General features: G+C 40.7%; 2 protein-coding genes across 2 annotated transcripts in view; one reads left to right on the top strand and one right to left on the bottom strand.

The window, feature by feature from the left end:
• On the top strand, nucleotides 1-19,975 carry LOC120742212 (paired amphipathic helix protein Sin3a-like). Its single transcript, XM_040045382.1, is given in 21 exon segments — nucleotides 1-387; nucleotides 3,099-3,315; nucleotides 3,531-3,716; nucleotides 6,694-6,800; nucleotides 6,943-7,264; nucleotides 7,350-7,601; nucleotides 7,731-7,883; nucleotides 9,011-9,166; nucleotides 9,545-9,631; nucleotides 10,315-10,433; nucleotides 10,741-10,966; nucleotides 11,541-11,657; nucleotides 11,912-12,150; nucleotides 12,228-12,411; nucleotides 12,664-13,243; nucleotides 13,364-13,533; nucleotides 13,851-14,024; nucleotides 14,142-14,234; nucleotides 14,681-14,775; nucleotides 17,051-17,258; nucleotides 17,825-19,975. Coding segments are annotated over 20 exon segments (3,882 nt in total). The 5' UTR covers nucleotides 1-387; nucleotides 3,099-3,120; the 3' UTR covers nucleotides 18,044-19,975.
• LOC120742216 (cellular retinoic acid-binding protein 1) overlaps nucleotides 19,144-23,932 on the bottom strand; it is an 8,883-nt gene continuing 4,094 nt past the window's right edge. Inside the window, exon 4 of the mRNA XM_040045392.1 lies at nucleotides 19,144-21,172. Within this exon, the coding sequence (XP_039901326.1) occupies nucleotides 21,122-21,172 (51 nt within the window). The 3' untranslated portion in view covers nucleotides 19,144-21,121. The remainder of the gene's footprint in view (nucleotides 21,173-23,932) is intronic.

Here is a 23,932-nt window from a genome sequence, read left to right on the forward strand (position 1 = left end):
CATGCTGCCGTCCATGGCATGCTGATGACCCTGCACTTGGCATGACCATAGACGCCTTTAACCAAAGGTATGGTACAGGCCTGGCCCACAGCCTTAACTGTATTTGTTTTCATTCTGTAGTGCTGACCAATCCCGGTTCAAACTGGGAGGAGACCAGCCCGCCCTTCCCAATAGACACACCTCTATGTTCAAGGAACACCGCTTCACACACACACTGTTGTTAGCGACGTAGCCACTACGGCCAGTTTGATTTTCCACATTTCCAATTACGGCTACTTCTTAAAACTTCGCTTTTTTTCACCGTCGGGTGAATGCACGAGTAGCGGCGTGTTGGTCGAGATCCCTTCCACTGGTGGGTCAAGTTGTTGCTGGTGGCGGTTCCCCGAGGTAAGTTAAAGTGGTGTTAGCTGGCTAGCCGGAGAGTCTGTAGTGATGAGGGGGGTTGGTTGTTGTGCTAACATAGCAATCAGTTAGCTACTAAATAACCTTGTCTAGTCTCCAAATAGTGAGCCAACGCGGATTACTTTCTGTTGCTGGTGTAGTTTAGTGTTATAGCAGAATAGTGTGGGAGTTTATTTGCGGTTGCGTTAACTTGCAGTGTCGACAAGTCAGTGGAACCAAGTCGCTGGTTAGGTTAGCAATCTAAGAGCGGCGACCATGAACTAGCTTACAGGCTAACCTGACAACATGTATTTTTGATCACAGTTTGTTCTTGCTACAACTGATTTTTATTGCTGGATCGGGGTGATGTCAAAGTAACGTAACTGACAGATAAGTAGTTTTGGCTGGGAGGAAAAAAAATCATTTTTGCAACTTCTAGCTTAACTTGCCGTTTATGCGACATTTGCATTAGCTGTGCGAAGTGTTAGCTTGTTGGCTAGCTGGTGTTCTTCTTGAGCTAACCACCTAGCATAGCCAAATTAATTACTGACCATGAAACTTAATTCAACTGCCCCAATTGTACCGGTACCCCGTACGCTACAAACTAAGCCACCGACTGTGTTGCCGCGTTATCTGATGCGATTAGGCATGGCTGTTTTCTTTTCGACGTCTTCTACCCAACGGCAAGGGTAACGTCAGGTAGCCAGTATGTTTTGCTCGTCTAATGTTTTACTTAGACTCCCGTTTACTGAGGGCTGTTAACGAAGACCCGGCTGTGACAAACTGATATGTTCCGGTTTTTTCTCTAACATTTAACTGTCAGTCTGCACGAAGCAGAGGGTAACTTGCTTTCCACATAACTTTGAAGCTAGAACTGAAGTCAACGTCAGCCATCTGACTAGCGAAAGCGGTCAGCTCACCGAAAACCGATAGCCTTACAAGCTCGGTGTTTGGGAGAGAGGGGGAGGGGATACGGCAGGGCTACAGCCAGCAAGAGAGAGACAGCGCCTACATGCCTGCAAAACGTTGACTGTCGGCGAAATTTCAAGTTTCTTTTAGTCCTACTTAATCAGTTTCGACACAATTTACTATCTGCCGTATTTGCGCAGCGCTTCGGCATAGAAATTCTGAAGCTGGATACGCTACAGACACGATCTCGGCGAATGAAGACCGTACGCTCAGTCACCGTGTTTTCCGAAATTGGTTGTGCGCGGCAGTGAGGCACAATGTCTCCTCTCCTCTTAGCAAATGCGGTGACGTTTGCTTAGGAACCGTCGATAAATTTCTTTACTGTACACTCATGGTGGGCGCTGTGCTTGCAGCTACAAGTTTAACTTGTTACGTTTTCTCAAACGTGTTTTTTCCACACCCCCGTGTATTTTTTAAGTTGTAAAATATACAAATAAAACGTAAAAATATTAACTTCAAGTCTAGTCATCGGCGGTGTTCGCATATGCTTAAAGTCTTACATGCGACGAATGCTTACAGGAGAATGAATGGCATAACCAATAGGTTTGTATTTGTGTTATAAAAAAATATTACAGGAGAAAAAAAAATGCACATAATACATGTGCATTGAACGTTATCATTATCATTTGTCTCACTGAGTCGACTCAATGACAGCTCTGGCAGCGTCACTCTGTCTTAATGTCTTTTGAAAGACGGTCCCTAGCCAGCCGCCACAGTCAGTCTGCTGAACATGATGGCATGTCTATTTACGGACAACCTTAAATAATCACTTTTGCTCATAGCTTTGTTTTGTTTTTTTCTACTACTACTTTTATGGTGGAGTGCGTTGGTATCTGCATTTGTTTTTATTATAATAACTCAGTAATAAATAAATACAGAATTATTCAAGTTAATTAAAATATGTCACTGTAATGGTTGATGAATTAATCTGTCTATCAGTTAAATCAGGATTATTCAGCCAAAAAATGTACACAGACTATATCTGTCAAAGAAGGTGTGTTTTCACACCACTGTTAGTTCTCTCAGAAGACCACCAAATATCATTGGGTTTAACCTCTCTAGCTTAAGTCCTGTAAAGCCTCTGTGTACACTGAGGAAGCACAATGAAGCAAAGCAGATTGGTGTCACATTCGGAGCTTAATTATGCCAAAGGAGTGTTGTTTGGAAGCCACTGCTTAAAGCCCAGCTCTTAAGCCACTTTGCAACAATTGTCCTAATATTTGTTGCCATTACCTATCTGTGTGACGCTTGTGAGAAAAGTTTTGCTTGAGTTGTTTATAGTGAAACTCAAATTTAATTTGACCATTGTGAATGAATGAGTACTTACTGTTGTTGTCACTGTTAAAACAATGCAGGCCAGTTTATTATCTATTTAATCACATGCAGTGGTATGTTAGACCGCTTTGGAGATCACTGTCTAAATCAATCAGCTAGCCAGAGAGAAAAATGCTAATCAGCATGTTGCAGTTTCCATTTGTAAGTTGCATGTTAAAGGTGAGAGGCTGACCAGCCCTGAATTTGTTTAAACAGTTGTCTTTGCATGATGATTTGTGCAATTATTATTGCTTAAAAGTGTGTGTGTATGTATGTGTGTGTGTGTGTATATATATATATATACACACACACACACACACACACACACACACACACACACACACACACACACACATAAAATGTGGGTGTGTTTAAAAAAAATTGGCAAATGCTAACAGCGTGTAAATTGTCCATCGTTGTTTACCCCCCTCTAGCCCTTTTGACTATGTGTATATAATGAAGAGGCGTGTGGAGGACCAGGAACCAATACTTGCGCCTCAGCAGCAGCTATTACGCCAACCTCAAATACAAGGAATTACAGAAAACTTCCAGCACCGGGCCCTTGCCCCGGCCCCTACTGTAATAGAGGCACCTGCAGACAAGATGCAGCCATCGACCAGCATCCAGTACTCTCTTCCCCAGGGCTACCAGGTATGATAAATCTGCACAGATACCTGAAGAAGTGTTTATATTATATATATTATATTATTTAACAATGTGTTTAAGAAGTAGGTGTCATTTTGATTTGATTTTCTTTTCCTTTATTTTGCAACAATGTAATCTGTAATATTTACAATACTGCTAGTGACATGGTTAATCTTGTCTAAATGTCTATATTATATAAAATATCTATTTGTTCCTCAAAGGTTTCTGCAATGCCTCAGAGCACAAGTGGACATGGGCATGGACACAACAATACAGCACCACACGTTGGTCCTCACTCACACGCTCTAGCAGTGCCGTCACAGGGCCCTGCAGTGGTCCAAGGTCATGTTCATCCACCTGCACCCATGCCTTCAGCCACAGGACAGCAGCAGTTTCAGCGGCTGAAGGTATCTGTACATCACCACATATATGAAAACATGAGGACCAGAATAAACCAAAACAGCTGTTCACCCCAAGTGCACAAAGGCAAAAAGCGAATGCCTTTAAAATTACATTGTGTCTGCATGCTGAAAGGATAGTGTGTTTTGTAGAGCAGCAACAAGCTTCATCTTTCTACACAGGAGGCATTCAGATACATACACATTGTTCACCCTTCGTTAGAGGTGAACAAAGTCCAATAGACAACGGCAAAAAAGGGAAATAGTCTTGAAGCTGGCATGCTTGTTATATATGGCTTTTCATCAACATCCTAAACCTTTTCTACTTATCAACTTATAGGGTTGGGCGATTAGTCGGATTTTAATGCCAAATTAATTACCGCTGTGGCTTCCAGCAGTTTAAAAGAAATCAGATGAAACAATTACTTTTAACATTCATTTTTGCTATATGGACATCTTTTCTCTCTCTCCCTCTCCCTTATAATCAAGTGCACCACTTCCCTTTTCACCAGTGAGCATTTTTCCCCCCTCTCTAAAAGCTCAAAGTCCCTGGTTAATACAGCAAGATGAGAGATTATAGACATGGAGCTAAAAATTCACAATATTTTTGAAGGTGAAGCTGTTAAAGGATTATTAAAAATTGCCTGCAGCGACCTTTCTCTCTACACCTTTGAAGTCATATACCTAGACCACATTGGGCGATGCACAGCAGGTAACAGATCTGCACAGTTGAGTCAATATTGAGTCTTCTGTTCGGGTCTTCTGGGACACATAAGTCTTTTGCCACCTTGTTATCATATATCCCAGTGTATTTTTCGGTCCAGTGAAAATCAGCTGTTGCAGAAAACAAAGCCTAGTCAGGGCACTTCTTTTCAATTGATTTTTGTTTTCAATGGAATTATATTTAAAGTTAATGTTTAGTTAATTTAGTCAATCATTACGTTTTTGGTGTAGTAGAGCAGCTTTATATGATTTTGCCATTTTAGAATAGAGTAGCCCTTATATTTTCATTGTACCTGTACAATAGGGCTGCCACAAATGATTATTTTGATAGTCGACTAGTCACCGATTATTTTTGCAATTAGTCGACTAATCAGATCATGCATCCGCTGGACGTAAAATGTACAGCTTATTGCACCGGCATGCATCTGCTCTTATATAACTATCATTAGCTTACAGCTTTAAGTGTTTAAGGTATGTGCTAACTAAAAATAAAGATAAGATATTTTATTAAATTTTAATGAAATCTGCAGATTGTTTAGGTAAAGTTTAATAAACTCAGCTGTCTGCTCCTTGCTATCTTAAATCTAACAGGACAACGGAGTATATTCTCGAGCATCTCACACTTCTGATAATCAGTTGTCTGCTTGACGTTTATTCAGCTGTGTTTAAAAACTATAACTTTAATCTCAGCCAAACCGATTTACTCAGGAACAAATAAAATACTAAAACAAAAGCCAAACAATAACATTTTAAGTTATCTAAGTGACTTATATATCATGTTTAACCTGAGTAGCAAAAGACGGCGGTAGGTTTGAAAACAATTTGCCGGGAGTCCGGTGTTCTCACCGGCTCTAGTGAGCCTTGCCTCCGGCTAGCTATCGCGCTGGTGTGTAACAGATGTCTCCGAAAACGTCGGAGTGCTTTTGAAAATATGTGGTGTCTTGATAAACTGAGCAGATATTTGAGGTTTACACAGCTACATTCTCGCCTAAAAATATGTTAAACGTTTATTTTGTGACCCAGAAAGAATAATAAGAGTAATATTAAAACTAACTAGCTGCCGCCATTGTTGGAAACTGAGCAGGGCCGCGCTATGAATTCTGGGACACAGCTTCTTCTTCTTCGGGGTTTAACGGCAGCTGGCATCCTTGTACATGCAGTGCTGCCATTTTCTGTTTAAATCCGTTATTACACTCTTAAATCCTACTACTTATTCCTGCGTCTTTTGGGATCTTACAAAGCTTCAAACGACGCGTCGACTATTAAATCAGTTGTCGACGATTTTGATAGTCGACGTAATCGTGACTAGTCGACTAATCGTGGCAGCCCTACTGTACAATAAATAATGGGTGCTCCAATGCCAACTTTGCAGGATAAAAAAATATACATAGCAACGATATCAGGAATGAATAGCAAACAGAAGAGTCAAACTAGAGGAATATGTACAAAACAATAGAAGGGCACACAATGGAGAGCAAAGTGACTGGAGGTAGTGCAAAGAAAGGACTCGATCTGAATCAAATCAAATCACTTTTATTGTCACATCACATGTGCAGGTACATTGGTACAGTACATGTGAGTGAAATATAGGGTCCATGTGTGAGTGGCCTGAGTGTTGACGGTTACTCAGACCATGTCTCAGATTGGTGAGGCGGGGGCCTGTTAGTGGGTCTGGAGGTGTGGGACCTGATTGTCTTGAGGCACCGACCACTGGGCAGAGGGTCAAACAGGTGGTGGGCGGGGTCCAAGGGGTCAGCTGTGATGGCCCTGGTTTTTCTGAGACAGGAGGCTCTGGAGATGACCTCCAGGGGTGGCATAGAGTGTTAATTACCCTCTCCACAGCCTTACTGTTCTCAGTAGTGGCCCATGCGTACAAAACACTCAGGCAGTAGGAGAGCACGCTCTCCACTGAGGAGCGGTAGAAGGTCAGCAGCCGTTTCTAGTCCAGATTATTCATCCTCAGGACAGCCGCTGTTGGGCCTTCTTTACCCAGGCGTTGGTGTTGTGGGTCCTGATGAGGTCATTGGAGATGTGGGTGCCCAGAAACCTGAAGGTGGAGACAGATTCCACCCATTTTCCATTTATAATAACAAAGGAGTGGACCTGTCCGTGCCTCCTGAAGTCCATTATGAGCTCTTTTGTTTTAAAGATGTTCAGCTTCAGGTTGTTTTCTGAGCACCAGCGGGACAAGTTCTCTGCTTTTGCCCTGTCTTGCCATTTTGGTGGTGATCATCTGACAATCTTCTCCATTCTCTTTTTGTAGGTTGAAGATGCCTTGTCTTATTTGGATCAAGTAAAACTGCAGTTTGGGAATCAACCTCAAGTTTATAATGACTTCCTTGATATCATGAAAGAGTTCAAGTCGCAGAGGTGAGTTTTTGTTTTATTGCCAGTTTTTCTTAACATCTGATAAGAAAAACGTATATTTTACCATGACACCTAAGTGATCTCTATGAACCCAAATAACAGTGTTTCAGAAACTAAAGTACCAAAACTTGTTCTGTTACTACAGCATTGACACTCCTGGAGTCATCAACCGTGTGTCTCAGCTTTTCAAGGGCCACCCAGACCTCATCATGGGTTTCAATACTTTCTTGCCACCTGGATACAAGATTGAAGTTCAAACCAACGATCTAGTCAATGTGACCACGCCAAATCAGATCCACTACATCACACCACACGGTGTTTCTGTTCAGAACATCCCTGCAAGTGGAACACCCAGCCAGCCTGCCCCCAGCCACCACCAGCACCAGAGTCTGCCACAGGCTGGCTCACTCACTACTACCACCCAACCACTTATCCCTGCCCAGCCTGCTCCAAATAAAACCAGCAAGGTAGATAACGATGTTCTTTATTTGTTTACATCTAGTATGACAGATGCATTAAATGACCTTTTTCACTTGTTGTTCTTCTAAACAGCCAATTCAGTCTCCAGCCCATACACCCACCAGCCAACCCAATCCATCTATCCCATCTTACGCCTCGCCCCGCTCTCCTTCAGTTCAGTCCCACACTCCTGTCAGCAGCACACCATCCAGTGGGCCACCTATCCAAAACAACCAACCCGTGGAGTTCAACCATGCTATAAATTATGTCAACAAGATCAAAAACCGCTTCCAAGGTCAGCCAGACATCTACAAAGCTTTCCTGGAAATCCTGCACACATACCAGGCAAGGAAATATACACAGCATTAAACTGTTATTAAGATATTATAAGATATATGCAACTGCAAAAATAAACGTGAAAGTAAATTTTAATTATATCATACCTTGTATATTTATAAAAATATATTTTTTTAGAAGGAACAGCGAAATGCTAAAGAAGCTGGAGGAAACTACACCCCAGCACTGACTGAGCAGGAGGTTTACACTCAAGTTGCAAGACTTTTCAAGAACCAAGAGGACCTGCTCTCAGAGTTCGGGCAGTTCCTGCCTGATGCCAACAGCTCAGTGGTGAGTCTCCAGACATCACGGTCAATTATTTTATTAAACGTCCCTGCAAATATACGTGGTATGACTAGGAGTTACTGGATCCTTGTAACTGTCTGTCTTTTGATCTTTTCCTTAAAACCACTTGTTTGCATTGGATATGATAATAAATAAATATAGAACCTTCTAGCCAAACCGATAAACACTAAGGCTTGTATAGGCTTGGGCACCCATTGATTTACAAATGGGTGCCCAGTTAAAAGAGAAACCAGCATAAAGTATTGTAGTATTGTGTTGGGCCACCATGTGTTGGCAGATCAGCTTTGGTGCACCTTGGTGTGGATTCTCCAGGTCTTTAAAGATCTGGACAGTGCATCCGTGCTTCCAAAGATATTCCCGAATACTGTTTCGAGCGTAGGGAATTCACTAAGCTCAGGTCTGGGTTGTTGCAAGGTTTTGTTCTGTCCTTCATAAGATTTCTTACAGTGCAGATAGTGTTTTATTCTGAAAACTCATTAGCTGTTATATGCTATTCTTGCATTTGGCTTCCTGCTTTCAGGAGGCACATTTCTGACAGAAAGCTGCTAAAGGACTTATGAGCTCTTAGTAACTACAATCAGCTTCAACTCCACAGAACTGCTTTTCAGTATGTTTACAGTTTTCTTTTGTTTTTACAGTGTTTGTGCAAAACAAGCAGAAGAGAGTTGGTTTGAGGAGCTGGTGCTAAAGGGCTTGAGTCACACAATAGGTGCACAGAGGCCCAGTGCATGATGCATTATTTTTAGCTCAGAATCACACATCACTACTCGGGTAGAACTGAAGCATAAAAATAGAGCTTGGAAGGAAAAGCACTGGTTCACTTAATCGAATCAATGGTATTTACACAGGGCTCGCAAAATCGCTAGCCTGACGTCCCGGAGCTAGCGATATCTCCGGTCGGGCGACCAAAATCTATCTCAGCCCCGCCCGTCGGGTTATCATATAGCCCGACGGGCGGGGCTGAGATAGATTTTGGTCGCCCGACCGGAGATATCGCTAGCTCCGGGACGTCGGGCTAGCGATTTTGCGAGCCCTATTACATAATTCTCTTTGCATACTGTTAATTTTGTTGTCTTGCTTTGTTGAGATCATGTGTATTGCCCTTTTTTTAGCTACTGAGCAAAACAACACCAGACAGGGCCGAGTCGGTCCGTAATGATCATGGTGGCACAGTAAAGAGACACTTCCTGAACAACAAACAGAGACTGAGCCAGAACGGCCTTCCAATCAGGAGACCCTCAGGCGTGGGTACCACACCACCTGTCAAGGTATGTAACCATCTACTCTCTGACTCTGCATATATTCAGCTGTTTGTACTTTAAACCAGAAAGGTAATATTTCATATATTTTGTATGCATTACATGTAGGGTGAAACAGGCCTTTTTTGTTTCAATCAGTGACAGCCTACAATTAAGAAGTATGGGCAATACATTGACTCCAGATATCAGCCCCCAGACAGTTTTGACAAAAGCAAAACATCTGTAGTTTCATAAAAAGAGGATTTACTACAGAACATGTTTATTAGATTGTGTTAGTAGTACAACCCAAGTTCATCAGACAAACTGGCAATTAGGGTTAGTAAAATCTACCCAAGACTCAGAGATATGAGGGCCTCCAACAGTCAACATCTCTTTACACCATTGCAGAAGAAACCTAAAATAACAGGGAAGGACCATGGCATGAGTGACGTGAGCAAACACAGCACCAGCACTGAAACGATGTTCTTCGAGAAGGTCAGTATTGTCATTTTGAGTGTTGGTATAAAGACTTGCACTGATCTGTGATGAAAATAAGGCTACGTCCACACGTACACGGGTATTTTTGAAAACAGAGATTTTCCGTTTTCGTTTTAAAAAAATGATCCCATCCACACATAAACGAAGAAATGAAGAAAAATGCTGCTAGGAACATGCCAAAGCAACAGGTGGCGATATATTCCTAACAGTGTAGAAATGTTGGCCAATCAGAAGTCTAGAAGCCTCGGTGGGAAATAGTAAACTAAGATGGGGCATAGAAGCAGAACCCAGTCCTATGTGTGGAGGGACAGTAACTGTGTGTGTATATGTAAGCATTTAAACACTGCAGAGAGTACAAGTAACAGTATTGTAGAAATTCCTTTCACCGAAACAATAACGTGGCGCAAAGTGTGACGTCACAAAAGGCGCACACCTTTGACGCTGCGTTTTCTCCGTTTTTCTCGTCCACACGTAAATGCAAAAACTGAGTTTTCAAAAATATCCACCCCGCCAGGCGTTTTTAGAAATCTCCGTTTTCAGTGACCGAAAACGCAGTTTACATGTGGACGAAAGGTGCAAACGCATAGAAAAATCTGCGTTTTCAAAAATACCCGGGTACGTGTGGACGTAGCCTAAATCTCATTTTGCTTTATTTGTCATGGCTGCAAACACTTTAACAGGTAAAGAAGGCTCTTCGAAGCTCTGAGGCATATGACAACTTCCTACGCTGCTTGCACATCTTCAACCAGGAAGTCATTTCACGCACTGAGCTGGTCCAGTTAGTTATCCCATTTCTTGGGTGAGTTTAAACATACAGTTTTTAGGTACTGAATGGGGCATACCTGTGGTCCAATTTTGTAACTGACTGGTTCAGTACGTAATTCTTGAGTTTTTATCTTCTTCTTCTTCTTCTTCTTCTTGCCAATAAGTCAGATTTGAGTTGAAATCAAACACTGTTTTGATACATAACATAACATTATGAAACTTTAATCACACAAATGTAAACCAGTAAACCACCTGCATTTGTTTGAAATATGTTGCTAACTTTTAAACCCTAACTGCACCAATAACTCTGTATTTCACATATGTTGTGGCATGACTGACAGAAAATTCCCCGAGCTTTTTACATGGTTTAAAAACTTCTTGGGCTACTGAGAGTCCAGTCACGGAGAGTCGAGCCATGCAGAGAGTTTACCCAAGGACCGTGCCACAGAGGATATCGCCATGGAAATCGACTACTCTTCCTGCAAGAAGCTGGGGTCCAGCTATAGAGCGCTGCCAAAGAGCTTCCAGCAGCCCAAATGCACAGGAAGAACACCGCTGTGCAGAGAGGTGAGTCGTTAAAGGAATTCGGTTTAATAAAGGTATTTGTCTTACAGTGTACATTTTATCCTTTGTCCTCGGGCCACCAGGTACAACAACAAATGTATTTGGCCCACACAGCGTCCTCTGGAGCAGAAACTGATGTAAAGTTCAGATGGTACCTGTAGTTAAATATGGCTTGAGCAGACAGCAGATGCCAGCAAACTTGTTCTTAGTCGATCAGTGAGTTGGTGGAAGTGTTGGCGATCATTGAACTGTTTGGCTACATTTAATGTTACCTTATTATGTTTAAGTGTCTAGATAATAAGTTAGGATATGATCTGCTTACTGAAAAACATATTTTTAATTTTATAAACTACATGAACTGTTTTTGGCTGTAACTAGCCATTTAAATTTAGATAATGAGTGACTTCTTTGATCAACTGATGTTATTGAACCCAGTGTTTCACCACAAAATCAAGACATTTTTAACTAGATTAAGTTTCATGCGTTTTTATTTTACTGCTACATAAATATGAAATGCATCTCATATTTAGAGTCACAATAATGTGTTTTCACTGCATGGTGTAACATCCTGTTGCAGGTTTTGAATGACACATGGGTGTCATTTCCTTCATGGTCTGAGGACTCCACATTTGTGAGCTCCAAGAAGACACAATATGAGGAACACATTTACAGATGTGAAGATGAGCGCTTTGAGGTAAGAGATACTCAGTCCACCCACGCTCCAAATGAAAATAAGACCCTTGGATGTAGAAGAGGTTAAGAAGATGGAATAATGGAGGTTCTTTTACATAATATGTATCTTTTACATAAATGTCTGTGTGATGCGATTTGCTCAGGAGTCAAAAAATCACAGGAAAAGATCTCACACCACATGAATTGTCCAGGTGCCCATTTCAAAATCTGGTTCTGTTGAAATTATTCATTTGAATGTGATTGTTCCTTTTGTAGCTGGATATTGTGTTGGAGACCAACCTTGCCACAATCCGAGCCCTCGAGACAGTGCAGCGACGGCTCTCTCGTATGTCAGCGGAAGAGCAGCTACGCTTCAAGCTGGACAACACAATGGGTGGCTCCTCAGAGGTCATTCACCGCAAAGCCATCCAGCGGATATATGGGGACAAAGCTCAAGACATCATTGAAGGACTCAAGAAGAACCCTGCTGTGTCCGTCCCCATAGTTCTAAAAAGGTAACAGTTAGATTTTAGTGTGTCCTCCTCAGCTCACACCTTTACAGTTTTATAACATCTGTTTCTTCTGTTTTCAGATTAAAAATAAAGGATGAGGAGTGGAGAGAAGCCCAAAGGGGCTTCAACAAAATCTGGCGGGAGCAGAATGAAAAGTATTACCTGAAGTCACTTGACCATCAAGGCATTAACTTCAAGCAGAATGACACCAAAGTATTACGCTCAAAGACCTTGCTCAATGAAATTGAGATGTTATATGATGAAGTAAGTAAATTGTTTTTAAACAATATTATTTATTTGTTATTTGATATTTATAAATGCAGAATAAATCTAGACTGATTCTAAGTTTATGGCTGCAGTTATCCTTGAATCAAACAATAATGCTCCACTTTGTTATATATTATGATTCTCTAATTGTAAATAAAAATCAACAGGTAAATGGTTTTAATGTATTTTGCTAAACTGTAAGTTTCGTAAAATATTACAGTCTAAAATGCTCCTGTATTTGTCCTGTAGCGCCAGGAGCGGGCATCAGAGGAGTCTGCTACACCGCCACCGAATGGCCCACACATGACTCTGACCTACGACGACAGCCAGATCCTCGAGGATGCCGCTTCCCTCATCATTCACCACGTCAAAAGACAGGTCGGCATCCAGAAAGAAGACAAGTGCAAGATCAAACAGATAGTCCACCACTTCATCCCCGACCTGCTGTTTGCACAGCGAGGTGAGCTCTCTGATGTGGAGGAGGAGGAAGAAGAGGACGAAGACACGGAGATGGATCAAGATGACAGCAAGAAACACAATGGCCTGCCAGGCAGAAGCCCAACCAAGTCCAAGCTCCTGTTCAGCAACACGGCAGCTCAGAAGCTCCGGGGAACTGACGATGCCTACAACTTGTTCTACGTGAACAACTACTGGTATGTCTTCCTTCGTCTTCACTACATCCTCTGTTCTCGTTTGCTACGAATTTACGGGCAAGCTGAGAAACAGATCGAAGAGGATGCTCGTGAACGAGAGTGGGAAAGAGAAGTGTTGGGGTTCAAAAGGGAGAAAAACGAAAATCCAGCCATCCAGCTGAAGATGAAGGAGCCAAGTAAGTGAGAAACTGGCTTTTTAACTGTTACGTTTTGCTATGAACCCTCTCAGTCATGGTGCGTCATACTCCTCAATTCCTCCATGTATTACTCACTGTGTGTGTGTTTTCTGTCTGCAGTGGATGTTGATGTGGAGGACTACTACTCAGTATTTTTGGAAATGGTTCGCAATCTTTTGGATGGAAACATGGAGCCGGCTCAGTATGAGGACTCCCTGAGGGAGATGTTTACTGTCCATGCCTACGTTGCCTTCACCATGGATAAACTCATCCAAAGCATTGTCCGGCAGGTCAGCACATTTTAAGATTTTCTCATTTTAATTCATCTATTTGTTTACCAATTTGTTTATTTGCTCGTCTTCAAGGTACAAAGTCTTAAGAAAAAATACATTTTTAACCTTAGAGTGGCATCGCGAGCTGTAGGCTCGTTCTTAAATTTGGAGAAGAAAAAGGGGGAAAATAAAATAGACATGCTCCTCACGTCAAAACTCAGTAATGCCTCTAGTCGATGACCAAATGTACGCATCTATAGTCACTGAAGGTGCTGCTGTTTTGATTCTACATGCTGATGTGGACACACCCGTTGCATACTAACCTACTCTTACAGCTCCAGCACCTTGTCACTGATGATGTGTCTGTGCGTGTGACGGACCTGTATCTGAGCGAGAGTTCCAATAAAGCCACGGGGGGCACACTGCCCACACAGGCATCGAGGGCCACCGCAGAGGGGGGATACCAGCGCAAAGCAGAACAGCTTATGCCGGATGAGAACTGCTTCAAGGTACAAAACAGCACGGAAATGAATAATTATATTTTAAAACAGGCTGACTTTATTTTGTTTTTCTCCCTCAATAAGTATTTTTTTCTAATTCTGTGTGTGTTGTCTGGTTTTATCCAGATGATGTTTGTGAAGAACCAAGCCTCTGTCAGTCTGGCAGTAGAGCTCCTGGATACAGAAGAGGAAAACTCTGATGAGCCTGCAGAGGCAGAAGTAAGACTCACAAAATGCAATTCATGCACACAGCAGTTTATTAAGTAGACATGTAGTATATGTGATGCTGGGGTGGCATTGCTTCGTGTATCTCTTAATATGTTTTGCCCTTCAAGAATTTTTAGTATAGCACTAGTTATCAGGTAATAGTTTGATATTACGATTTAATAAATAGTCAAGCACTAGTCATCTTGGTTTTAAACTTTTTAATCATATTCCTGTATTATAAATTCCTTGTACTTGGTGGTTTACATACACATGTACCTCTGCAAACTAGTGTTGGCTATTAATTTGTGCACCTATGATTTTAAACCCTCCGACACTCTGAGGAGTGTCACATGGTCCAGAATTAAAGGCTATAACCTCCAACCTGCTTTCATACAGAACCTAAATGTATGTCTTTGTTATTTACATGGTTGGTTGCTGTTCTGCTCTGTCCTCCACAGAAGTGGTCAGACTACGTAGGCAGGTACCTGAACTCAGATTCCTCATCCCCAGAGCTGCGTGAGCATCTGGCCCAAAAGCCCGTGTTCCTCCCCAGGTGAGGCTCCAGCCATGTCTCCCTCTTGTCTGCACACTTTAAGCTTCTGTCCCGAGGCGAGGCTCTAGTCAGCTGAGCAGCCACTCAACTGTTGCCGAGCCAAACCAGCTGCCAAACACAAGTCATTTTTGTCAAGATAGAAACAGAGGCACCTCAGCACAAGCCTGACTTTGAAAGCTAATTGAGAAAAAAAAAAAAAGAGGAAACTGTGTGGATGTGAGCGTGCTGCCTGTTTTTTGTAAGAGGAAGTTTGAGGAGTTATTAGTTGTGCTCGCGGTGCCTGAATGTCCGCCTGCTAAGAATCTCACTGGCCGTAAATTTAACTTCTTCAGTTTGTTTTGTGACCTCTGCCTCACATGGAAGCACTTTACACGATCATCTTTTTTCTTTCTTTCTTTTTAAAGTGAATTTATTTATTTATTGATTCCTTTTAATGGGAATTTTATTTATAGTAAGTAAAGTTTTTATAGATGGTTTTTGGCTTGATTGTGGGTTTTGAACTTTTTTCCCCTTAGAGTGCTAAAAGAAGAAGAATCATTAGTTCGATTATTCACATTGTATTGAACTGAAGTGATGAATGATTATGTGACGCACGAATAGAAGTCGATAAATGCAAAAGCTTAAGGCAAAACAAGGATTTGTTCCCTTTTTATTTTCCTACGATGTTTTGACAAAAACAGATTGAGAGAAACTTTTGTTAAAAGAAGAGAAGGGACGTCATGGTTTCCTTATCATGCCCTTTGTGATTGTATTCAGATCAAAGGTCCTGTATGTGACTTAATCACTGTTTGAAACTGTAAATGTTCAAATGTTCACTTGTTCACAACTGTTATACCCAGTGTTATGTTTGTAACAATTTTCAGGGGAAGCAGTGCACTCACGTTACAACTTTTTGTTGTCAGTGAGATTTTTTTTTTTTTTTCCTGGTTTGAAAGAGATTAGTGATCTTAGGTTTTCTGTTTGGTTTTTTTGTTTGTTTTTTAACTCTGGTTAAGCACATTATCTGCAGCACTTGTACAGAGGAGTAGGGTTTGTAAATAAAATGATTGTCTAAATTGTATGCTCATATGTTGGTGTATTTCTTTCCTGACACCTCAGAGCTGTGCATGAAGGCGTGAAGGCTGAGTGTTGCACATGAACATCTTTTGAAGCATCTTTTTTTGGTGTTTTTTGTGTTTTTGGTTTTGTTTTCTTCTCGTTACTTTGAGATGGCTGTCCATTACCATATACGTATCAAACAACTTCTTAAAAAGGCAAAAAAAAAAAAAAAAAAAAGCTCTTGAGTTTTCTCTTTTTTAACCCATTGCATAAATCTGACTATGATTTCCTCAGTGGGCTCACCCACATCATGTCTTCTTTTTTCTTTCATCAAATCTATGAGAGATCAGCAGCACAAGAGATTTAAAAAATAATAATAATAGTAATAATTGGCCTTTCCTCACTCAAAAAAGAAAAAATCAATTTTCACTTCTGTTGGGTCTTCATCTCATTTTCATGACACTCTGGTCAAAGACATTGAAATACCCTCTGCTCATATTTTTTGGATTTGGTATCTGGTCAGGCAGCAGTTTCCTTTTTTAGTGTTTGTGATGTGACCGTTTTTACTTGAAATTGGCCTCACTGTCATGTCTTTTAAGTGGAGCCCTGAATGCAAAAAATGCTTCATGGTTTCAGTCTTCGCTCACCTTTACCCTCTGTGGTAAGTACACATTTAAACCTTTCATTCAGGTGGGGTGAATAATTGCATTTTTTTTTAAAAAAGAAAAGAAAAGAAAATTGCCTGCACAAAATCGGGATGAATCCAATTGTTTGCCAAGCATATTAAGATTTGGAAAAATGTGGCTGTGCAATGGAAGTGCACTGTACAGAGAAATGACCGCTGCCTCTGCTGCTCTTATAGATCCACATTTCCCACGAATGATTTGACTCCCTAACTAATTATCGCTGGTTCTTGGTGAGTTGGATTGCATGGGTTTAAAAAAACTACAATTCTTTTAAAGGGACAGTCCTCTCAAATTTGGAAATACTGTTCTTAAATTTGTGTACGTGTATCGTCTCTGACCTTACATCTTAGGCTTTAAAATTGACCAGTAAGTACTGTCAAGCACAAAATCGTACCATAAAACTTTCTCAAGTGAAATTGGATATTTCCTTGTGTTTTTAAAAAGGAAAAAAAAAAAAAGTGATGTATTCTTCTGATGTGTGGTGTAATCAAGAAATTTTCTGTAGCGTCGGTCAGTATTATTCATGGCTCTCGATCTTTTTTGGCCTTTAGGAATTTGAGACGGATAAGGAAGTGCCAGAGAGGTTGGGAGCAGCTGCAACAGGAGAGAATGACCAAAGGCTCCTCGGACAAGTCGCAGGACGGCAGCAGCGAGCTGAAGATGGAGTGCATGTTCAAGCTGAACTCCTACAAGATGGTTTATGTCTGCAAGTCAGAAGATTACATGTACAGGCACACAGCGCTCACACGGGCTCATCAGGTAAGGACGAAAATTAAGAGGCATGTGTTTGCCATGTTGTTTTAGCCTTGTCCAATAAGCTTCAGTGTTAGAATTGTATGGTAAGTAATCATAAAACAACCACAAGTATTTAAATTTGCCTGTGTGGTCATGCAGCAGTTTTTTGTGATGGCTAGAAGTACAAAGATATTTTTCATTTATTTTATTTGTTTTAATTTAGATCAGTCTTATAAAACGTATGTGTCATACTATGATGTACTCCACATTTTTCTCATACAGGATAACGTTCACTTGATTTGTATCCAATTGTCGATGGATGAGAATAATATGAAAATAATAATTTTTATAGTCTTTTGAGACATAGCTGTTTCCCCCAGACTTTACTTGGGCAAGACGCCCAAGTACATTTGGCAACTTTCGCATTTCTCTTTTTTTTTTTTTTTTTGTCTTTCTTGTTTTTTTTTCTTTCCCCCCTATATCGCTGACAGAACATCCACAATCGGTTTTGGCTATAGGACAGCCCTTGCAGTTCATGTACACACAGTTTGTGACGTTCCTTTGTGCCGTGTTCCTGTTATCTCTTTCAGTCCCACCAGCTTGTGAACACACGCCTGCACAGACGCTTTCATGCTTGGCTGGATACTTGGGCCAAGGAGCACGTGACCAGTGACATGGCTGCTGAAAGCCGCAAGTGGTTCATGGGAGATGGACAAGAAGGCCTGTTGGCCTGCACCACGACTTGCAGCCCTGAGGTGCTCCATTATCTCAACATTAACAAGTACCGGGTGAAGTACAAAACACCGTAATACTTGTGTCTCAGCAAACTGGCTGTTAACGTGTCCACACAACAAGCTGCCAAGGATGAATTCTCAGAGCTGCCGTTACTGGATTCAGTTGCCAAACTTTTTGTGAGGGTTTTTCAATCCATAATCCAAACCGGATCTAAGTTTTCCTTTTTTCTTTTCTTTTTCTTTTTTTTTTTTTTTTTTTTTTTTGCACCTGTTGCAGGAATTTGTCTGTAAAGCGTATGCTGCAAACTCTGCAGCAGATGTAATATGGAACTTTTTTTTTTTTCAAAATTTGCTGTCAGTATATTTGAGTGGGGGGCAGCAATTTATAATGTTAAAGGCAAATTTTTACATGAAATGACTATACAGAGGAAAAACACTCAGAGCATCTGTTTTCATGGTGCAATTCAGTGTAAAGGTTTTCCTAACTAAAACTCAGCAGCTTAACAGTGAAAAGTGTTTGATAAGGAGCAACTTATCATTTTACAGAAGATAAAAACAAAACGACCTCAGCTTCTGTCTTTAGGTAGCAAAAACAAGTTCAAGTTACCTCTGTTAAAGTGTGTGGACGTGGAACTTAATATGGGTTCCTGCTGTAAACTTGTATAGCCTGTGAATGTTCTCCCTTTTGGTGGTAAAGGTGCAATGGTGCACTCTATATATTAAAAAAAAAAAACATCTATAGTGATTGCTGGGTAGATGCTCGGCATTATTTCCAGCATTGTGTATCGAGTACAATAACTTATGACTGCCCAAACACTTTGTGTAAATATGTTTATAAAAGTAGTTTTTTGGGTTTTTTGTTCTTTTTTTTTTAAAACAGATGTCACTGAGGTGTAGCGTACATCAGAGCGCACAGTAATCAGTCTTTAGCTGGAAATTGAATAAATTTTTTTATTAAGAAATACAAAATTTTACCTTTTTTTTTTTTTTTTTTTTTTAAACCAAAGGCTCATGTTCTGCTGAACATGTGATCTCTGAAGTCTTTGTTTCTACATGATTGGATCAGTTCTGTGTATTTCTACCTTTTAGTCTTCAGACATCACTCGTGGTTTTAAGATGATTGAATGTAGCTGAGCAACAATTTGTCCTTTTTTTTTTTTATATATATATATATATTTTTTTTAAGTTCAGTATACTGTATGTATATAGTACTGAAGTCTCATCAGTACTGTCTGCTTTTTGTGTATTTAAGCAAAATGGTTAGAATCTGTAAGACAGGTTCAGTGATGTTTTGCCACCTATGAAGACTATATCTTTTTTTTTTTTTCTTGTGTAAGGTAAGTGCTAATGACAAACACTGACTGATGTATAGTATGAGACTGTCAGCTGTGTGACTTGTGTACAGATTAAGGAGCAAGGAAAAAGCAATAATTCCTTCAGTCACAGTTTGTCTGTTTGTATTTGTGGCTGAAGTACAAATGTGAATGTTGTATGCCCTTAAAAGAGGGATGTAAACTACGCATTTTGCCTTTTCCTCTCAGCAGTTTAATAAAATTGGAATTGGCCCTGTAGATAATGTAGGTGAGGTTAGATGGAAGATGGATATCTATCACATTAAATGCTGGAAAGCATGTTTCACATTAGAAATATACATATTCTTAATATAAACTTCAACACATTCAGTTCTTCATTGTTAATACTTTTCACGTGGATCATTACATAAGCAGGATGGAGGTCCAGAGAAGAAGCTGCCTGGCAACATGACACCCTTTGACACTTTCCTTAGCTCCATTAAAAGCAGTGGTCAGTAACCTAACCAGCTGCAGACAATCTTGGAACAGTTTATATATTACTGTGTTTAATATAGAATACCACAGGAAGCCCCGGGGAGCTGATTGTACATTAAGACATTGTTTGTACTGCGTTTAATATGTCTCTTCTCTTTTATGATGTTGTACATGATTGTTAGTATGGTGTTTTGGCATTAAACTATCCTTTGAGTAGACAGAAGTTCAGTTCACGGTGTCCTTTTTCATTTCTGGCATTGTCACTTATGTTTAATCCTATCCTTCATTCTGGGTTCACTTTTGCCATAAAAGCCTGTTAGTTACTTTTAGATAGTTGATTTACCATCACTGGGTTATTAGGCGCACATAATGAGCTATTTATTAATTTAAGTATGACATGACAGCATCTCAGTGTGTTAAGGAATGTAGACACGGGCAAATTGAGCATCTTTGGGCTGATCCATTTCTGAAACTGACCTACTGGGAAGCATCTGAGCTTTTTAGAGAATGGTCTGATAAAAAATCTCCAGTGAGCGGCTGCTACAAGCTGATGGGGGTGATTCCCAGTGTGGTCTTCTGCTGCTGTAGCCCATCTACTTCAAGGCTGAATGTGTTGTGCATTCAGAGATGCTGTTCTGCATACCTTTTGCTGTAACAAGTGGTTAGTTACTGCTGCCTTCCAGAAGAGGACCTGAGGCAAAAATTTGCATGAGCTTGTCAAAACTAGACAATAAAAGATTGGGGAAAAACGTCGCCTGGTCGGATGAGTTTCAATGGCTGGGTTGGAATCCATTGTAAATAACGTGAAAGCATGGCTCCATTCTGCCTCCTATCAACAAGTCAGGCTGTTGCTGGTGGTGTGATGGGAGTATTTTATTGTATATTTTTTTTGAGCACACTAGCAAGGTGTACCTAATGAAGTGGTCGTGAGTATATATTCTCTGTCTAAAGCGACTCTCATCCACAGAACCCGAGGGTGTTCATGCTGACCTTGCTTTTAAAGCAATTACTGACTAAATTATGCCCCCCAAGAATTCAGTGTGCTCCTTGAATATTGTTTTAAAAAATTTATTGAGGGAAAGTTTTGACACTAGCAAGTTCTTCATTACGTTTTCCCTGTAGTATTTACTGTGTGGCCTACTGCTGCCGCTCTTTTTTTGTATAAAAGAAATCACACTGAACGTTCACTTCGCTAAAAACAAAAAATATATACAAAAAATGGCGGTAGAACTAACGTCTAATATCCTGCTAAGATAGAGACATGACAAAAATGTAAGATGCTATTGAAAACGGATTACTGGCAATTTCTCACACTGACAGACTATTTGCTGAGCGAACTTTGAATTTGGACAATCGTGGTCCTCTCCTATGCGCGTACGTAGATCCGTGTGCAGATCACATCATCGGCTCCAAAGATCTGAAACAAGATTTAAAAAGCAAAATTAGATTTTGTTTCTAAATTTGAGGACACATCAAAATAAAACCGCATCTTTCAGCTCTTCTTTAATACACGGTGCTTTTTACAGCCCACTTATCATCTAAAAAAAACAGCAAATAAAGCCCTTCTTCATAACTGTATCTGAATGAAAGTGCAGTGTAATATGACAGGACCTTCAGCTTTCTCTATCAGTGTGGCTCATTACTGGAAAGAAAACCCTGTCTTCTAATCAATGTACTCTAATGTCAGGCAGGTGTAAGTCACTTCGGTGAAGTGTTGTTTGATTATTATTTCTTTTCTCTTTTACTCTTAGCCGCGTATTGTGTAGTAACTATATTTCATCGTCAAAGTGCTCATCCTCTGCCGCACATCTATGGCATCATTTTTATTTTGATATTTTGCTAAAAGAGACAGATGCACAAACACTGATATCAGAATAGAGGGTGGGCGTTGGGGCGGTTGATATTGGCTGTAGGGGCGTGTGCCTGTGCGTGACAAAGCCCAGTGATTTATGGGAGTCCCTGGGGCGTAGCATTATGGCCAACTGCAGCGCTACACATCATCAATATCCCAGGCAAAGCTGTGTGGCAGGACGGCGAAGAAGCAGAGCTGTGAAAAATGAAGCCGAGGCGACTCCATCTGGCGCGTGGCGTGATGCCGAGGGAGACATTAATGGAGGTAACACCGGGGTTCATTGGCACTTCTCCACAGCGTGATCAATGAGACCAATTAACCCACATGAGGACACATACAGATCCGGAACCCCCCACCAGACAGCCTTGCAGTTTCTCCCAGCTCCTAAACCATCACAAATGAGTCGATGCAAGACTCTATTCATCTTTCCTAATCAATATTTATTGGCTTTGAAGTGAAATAAGAGGACATACGTGAGGTTCCTCACACCAGTAAAAGACCTTTTCCATTTTTGAGCATTTTTCCCCATCTGCATTTTACACTAGACTACCCTGATTATAGTCCACTCATATTAGATGACAGTAAACGCAATGAGCCACCACATGGAGTCTTCATTAAGCTCCACTTTCATCCATCTCTCGCCTAGAGCCTCATTTCCTCATCTGCTGCACGGTGCTTTAAGTCAGCCTCATGTGTATGTTGTTGGGGTATTTTGTGTGTTTACACTAAAAGGATCAATCCTCTGTGAAGTACAAGATGGGATGTGGTTGCTTTTAGTTGTCCACAAAATGAGCTTCATGTTTTCTGATGGGCAGCAGAGGAGGGTTTTGACCTTTTCCCTTATTTGGAAAAAAGAAATTTAAAAAAAAGGCTCAAGTGTTAATTTAATGAATTCAATGAGATGAAAGGAAAATAAATGGACGTGAAGGATTAAAAGCATGAAATATTTACAATGTCTGATTGATCTGCTTCTTATTGATGTGATGTCTTCAAATCTCTTTCCGTCTGGCAAATACTCCAAAAGTGAAAGAGAATCATTGCTGACACAAAAGTAAATATTCACATTAAGGAAGCTGGAGCCACCAGATGTAAGGAAGATTTGTCTGACAGAAATGACAGCCTCACGGGGCAAAGCCAAAATGCAATGTTATTGCTTCAAACTCATTGATTTCTTGACTAAACAGTCCTCTGCAGCTGTACCCCAGACCGCTGGCCCTTGAGGAAATTACGTGAGTGTGCAAAGCAGGAGCTGGATTGTTTCATAATTATTTAACTATAGACTCTAAAGGCTGCTTTGAAGCAGCTACACTGAATTTAGCGCCATTTGTTCAATATTTGTCTTTATCGTTCCCTTTAAAACGCCCAGAAATATACACACCTTTAAATGGGATCGACTTCTGTTCTGCCCATGTGTGTACAAGTAATCCCTGTGTTTCCAAAGCTGTAGCTGTAGGCAGAACAAATGTGCATTCACAATATACTGAGACTCAGTATAATTGGGAGAGCATACCTTATATGGACAATTCTGCCTGTATTCATATTGTAGATTTATCTATAATGTTTCTCAGGGTAATGACTGTGTGGTTACAGCCACTGAGCTCATAGCCCAATTCATATTGTAGGTTTTATTTTACAGTCTGTTTTATCTCTCATTATTATCTGCTCCAACATCAGATCTTCACATCTAAACAATCCATTAGCTGAGATGAAATATGTAGGCGTTTTGCTTAAGTTACTAACAGCAGGGAATCTGTCTGACCTCCCCCTTCCCACCGGTATCACACATAAAGTCATGATCTTTTCTTTGAAAAATCACATTTTTCTCCAGTGATTCATTCCCACATGCCTATTAGGTTACAGTCCATCAATCCAACGTGGACAGACATGCACGCCCTCATCTTGAATAAAAACAGACTTGGCCTGTTCAAAGCTTTTTGTTACGCCTTTGAAAACCTGCATTCAATCCAAATAGCAGGCCATCTCAAAGGTTTTCATGATTGCCTCTCTGCAGAGTCACAGCCAGTAAAGAGGAGCTCTCCATCAAAGCCAAACTGGACACAGCTTTGTTGTCCATCTGGCCAATAAACCCCAGGACCAGATGTTTACAGGAAAACTGCTTTGTGTTAGTGATTTCAGATTGCCAGGGACGGGAGGGAGAAGTGTTTCTGATAGAATGTATGGCAGTGAAATCTTAATTTGCCCCTTTGAAATATACAGTAAGTATGTGATATTTGAGTATATGAGTATATGATTATTTGTATCTATCTGAAAGGAAGAAGAAAAGAACAGTTTTGGTTTTAGGTAAACCGTTCTGGGTGGCTTTTG

The sequence above is a fragment of the Simochromis diagramma genome, unplaced genomic scaffold (genome assembly GCF_900408965.1).
Source record: "Simochromis diagramma unplaced genomic scaffold, fSimDia1.1 OVJJ01000079.1, whole genome shotgun sequence".
Lineage (NCBI taxonomy): Eukaryota > Metazoa > Chordata > Actinopteri > Cichliformes > Cichlidae > Simochromis > Simochromis diagramma.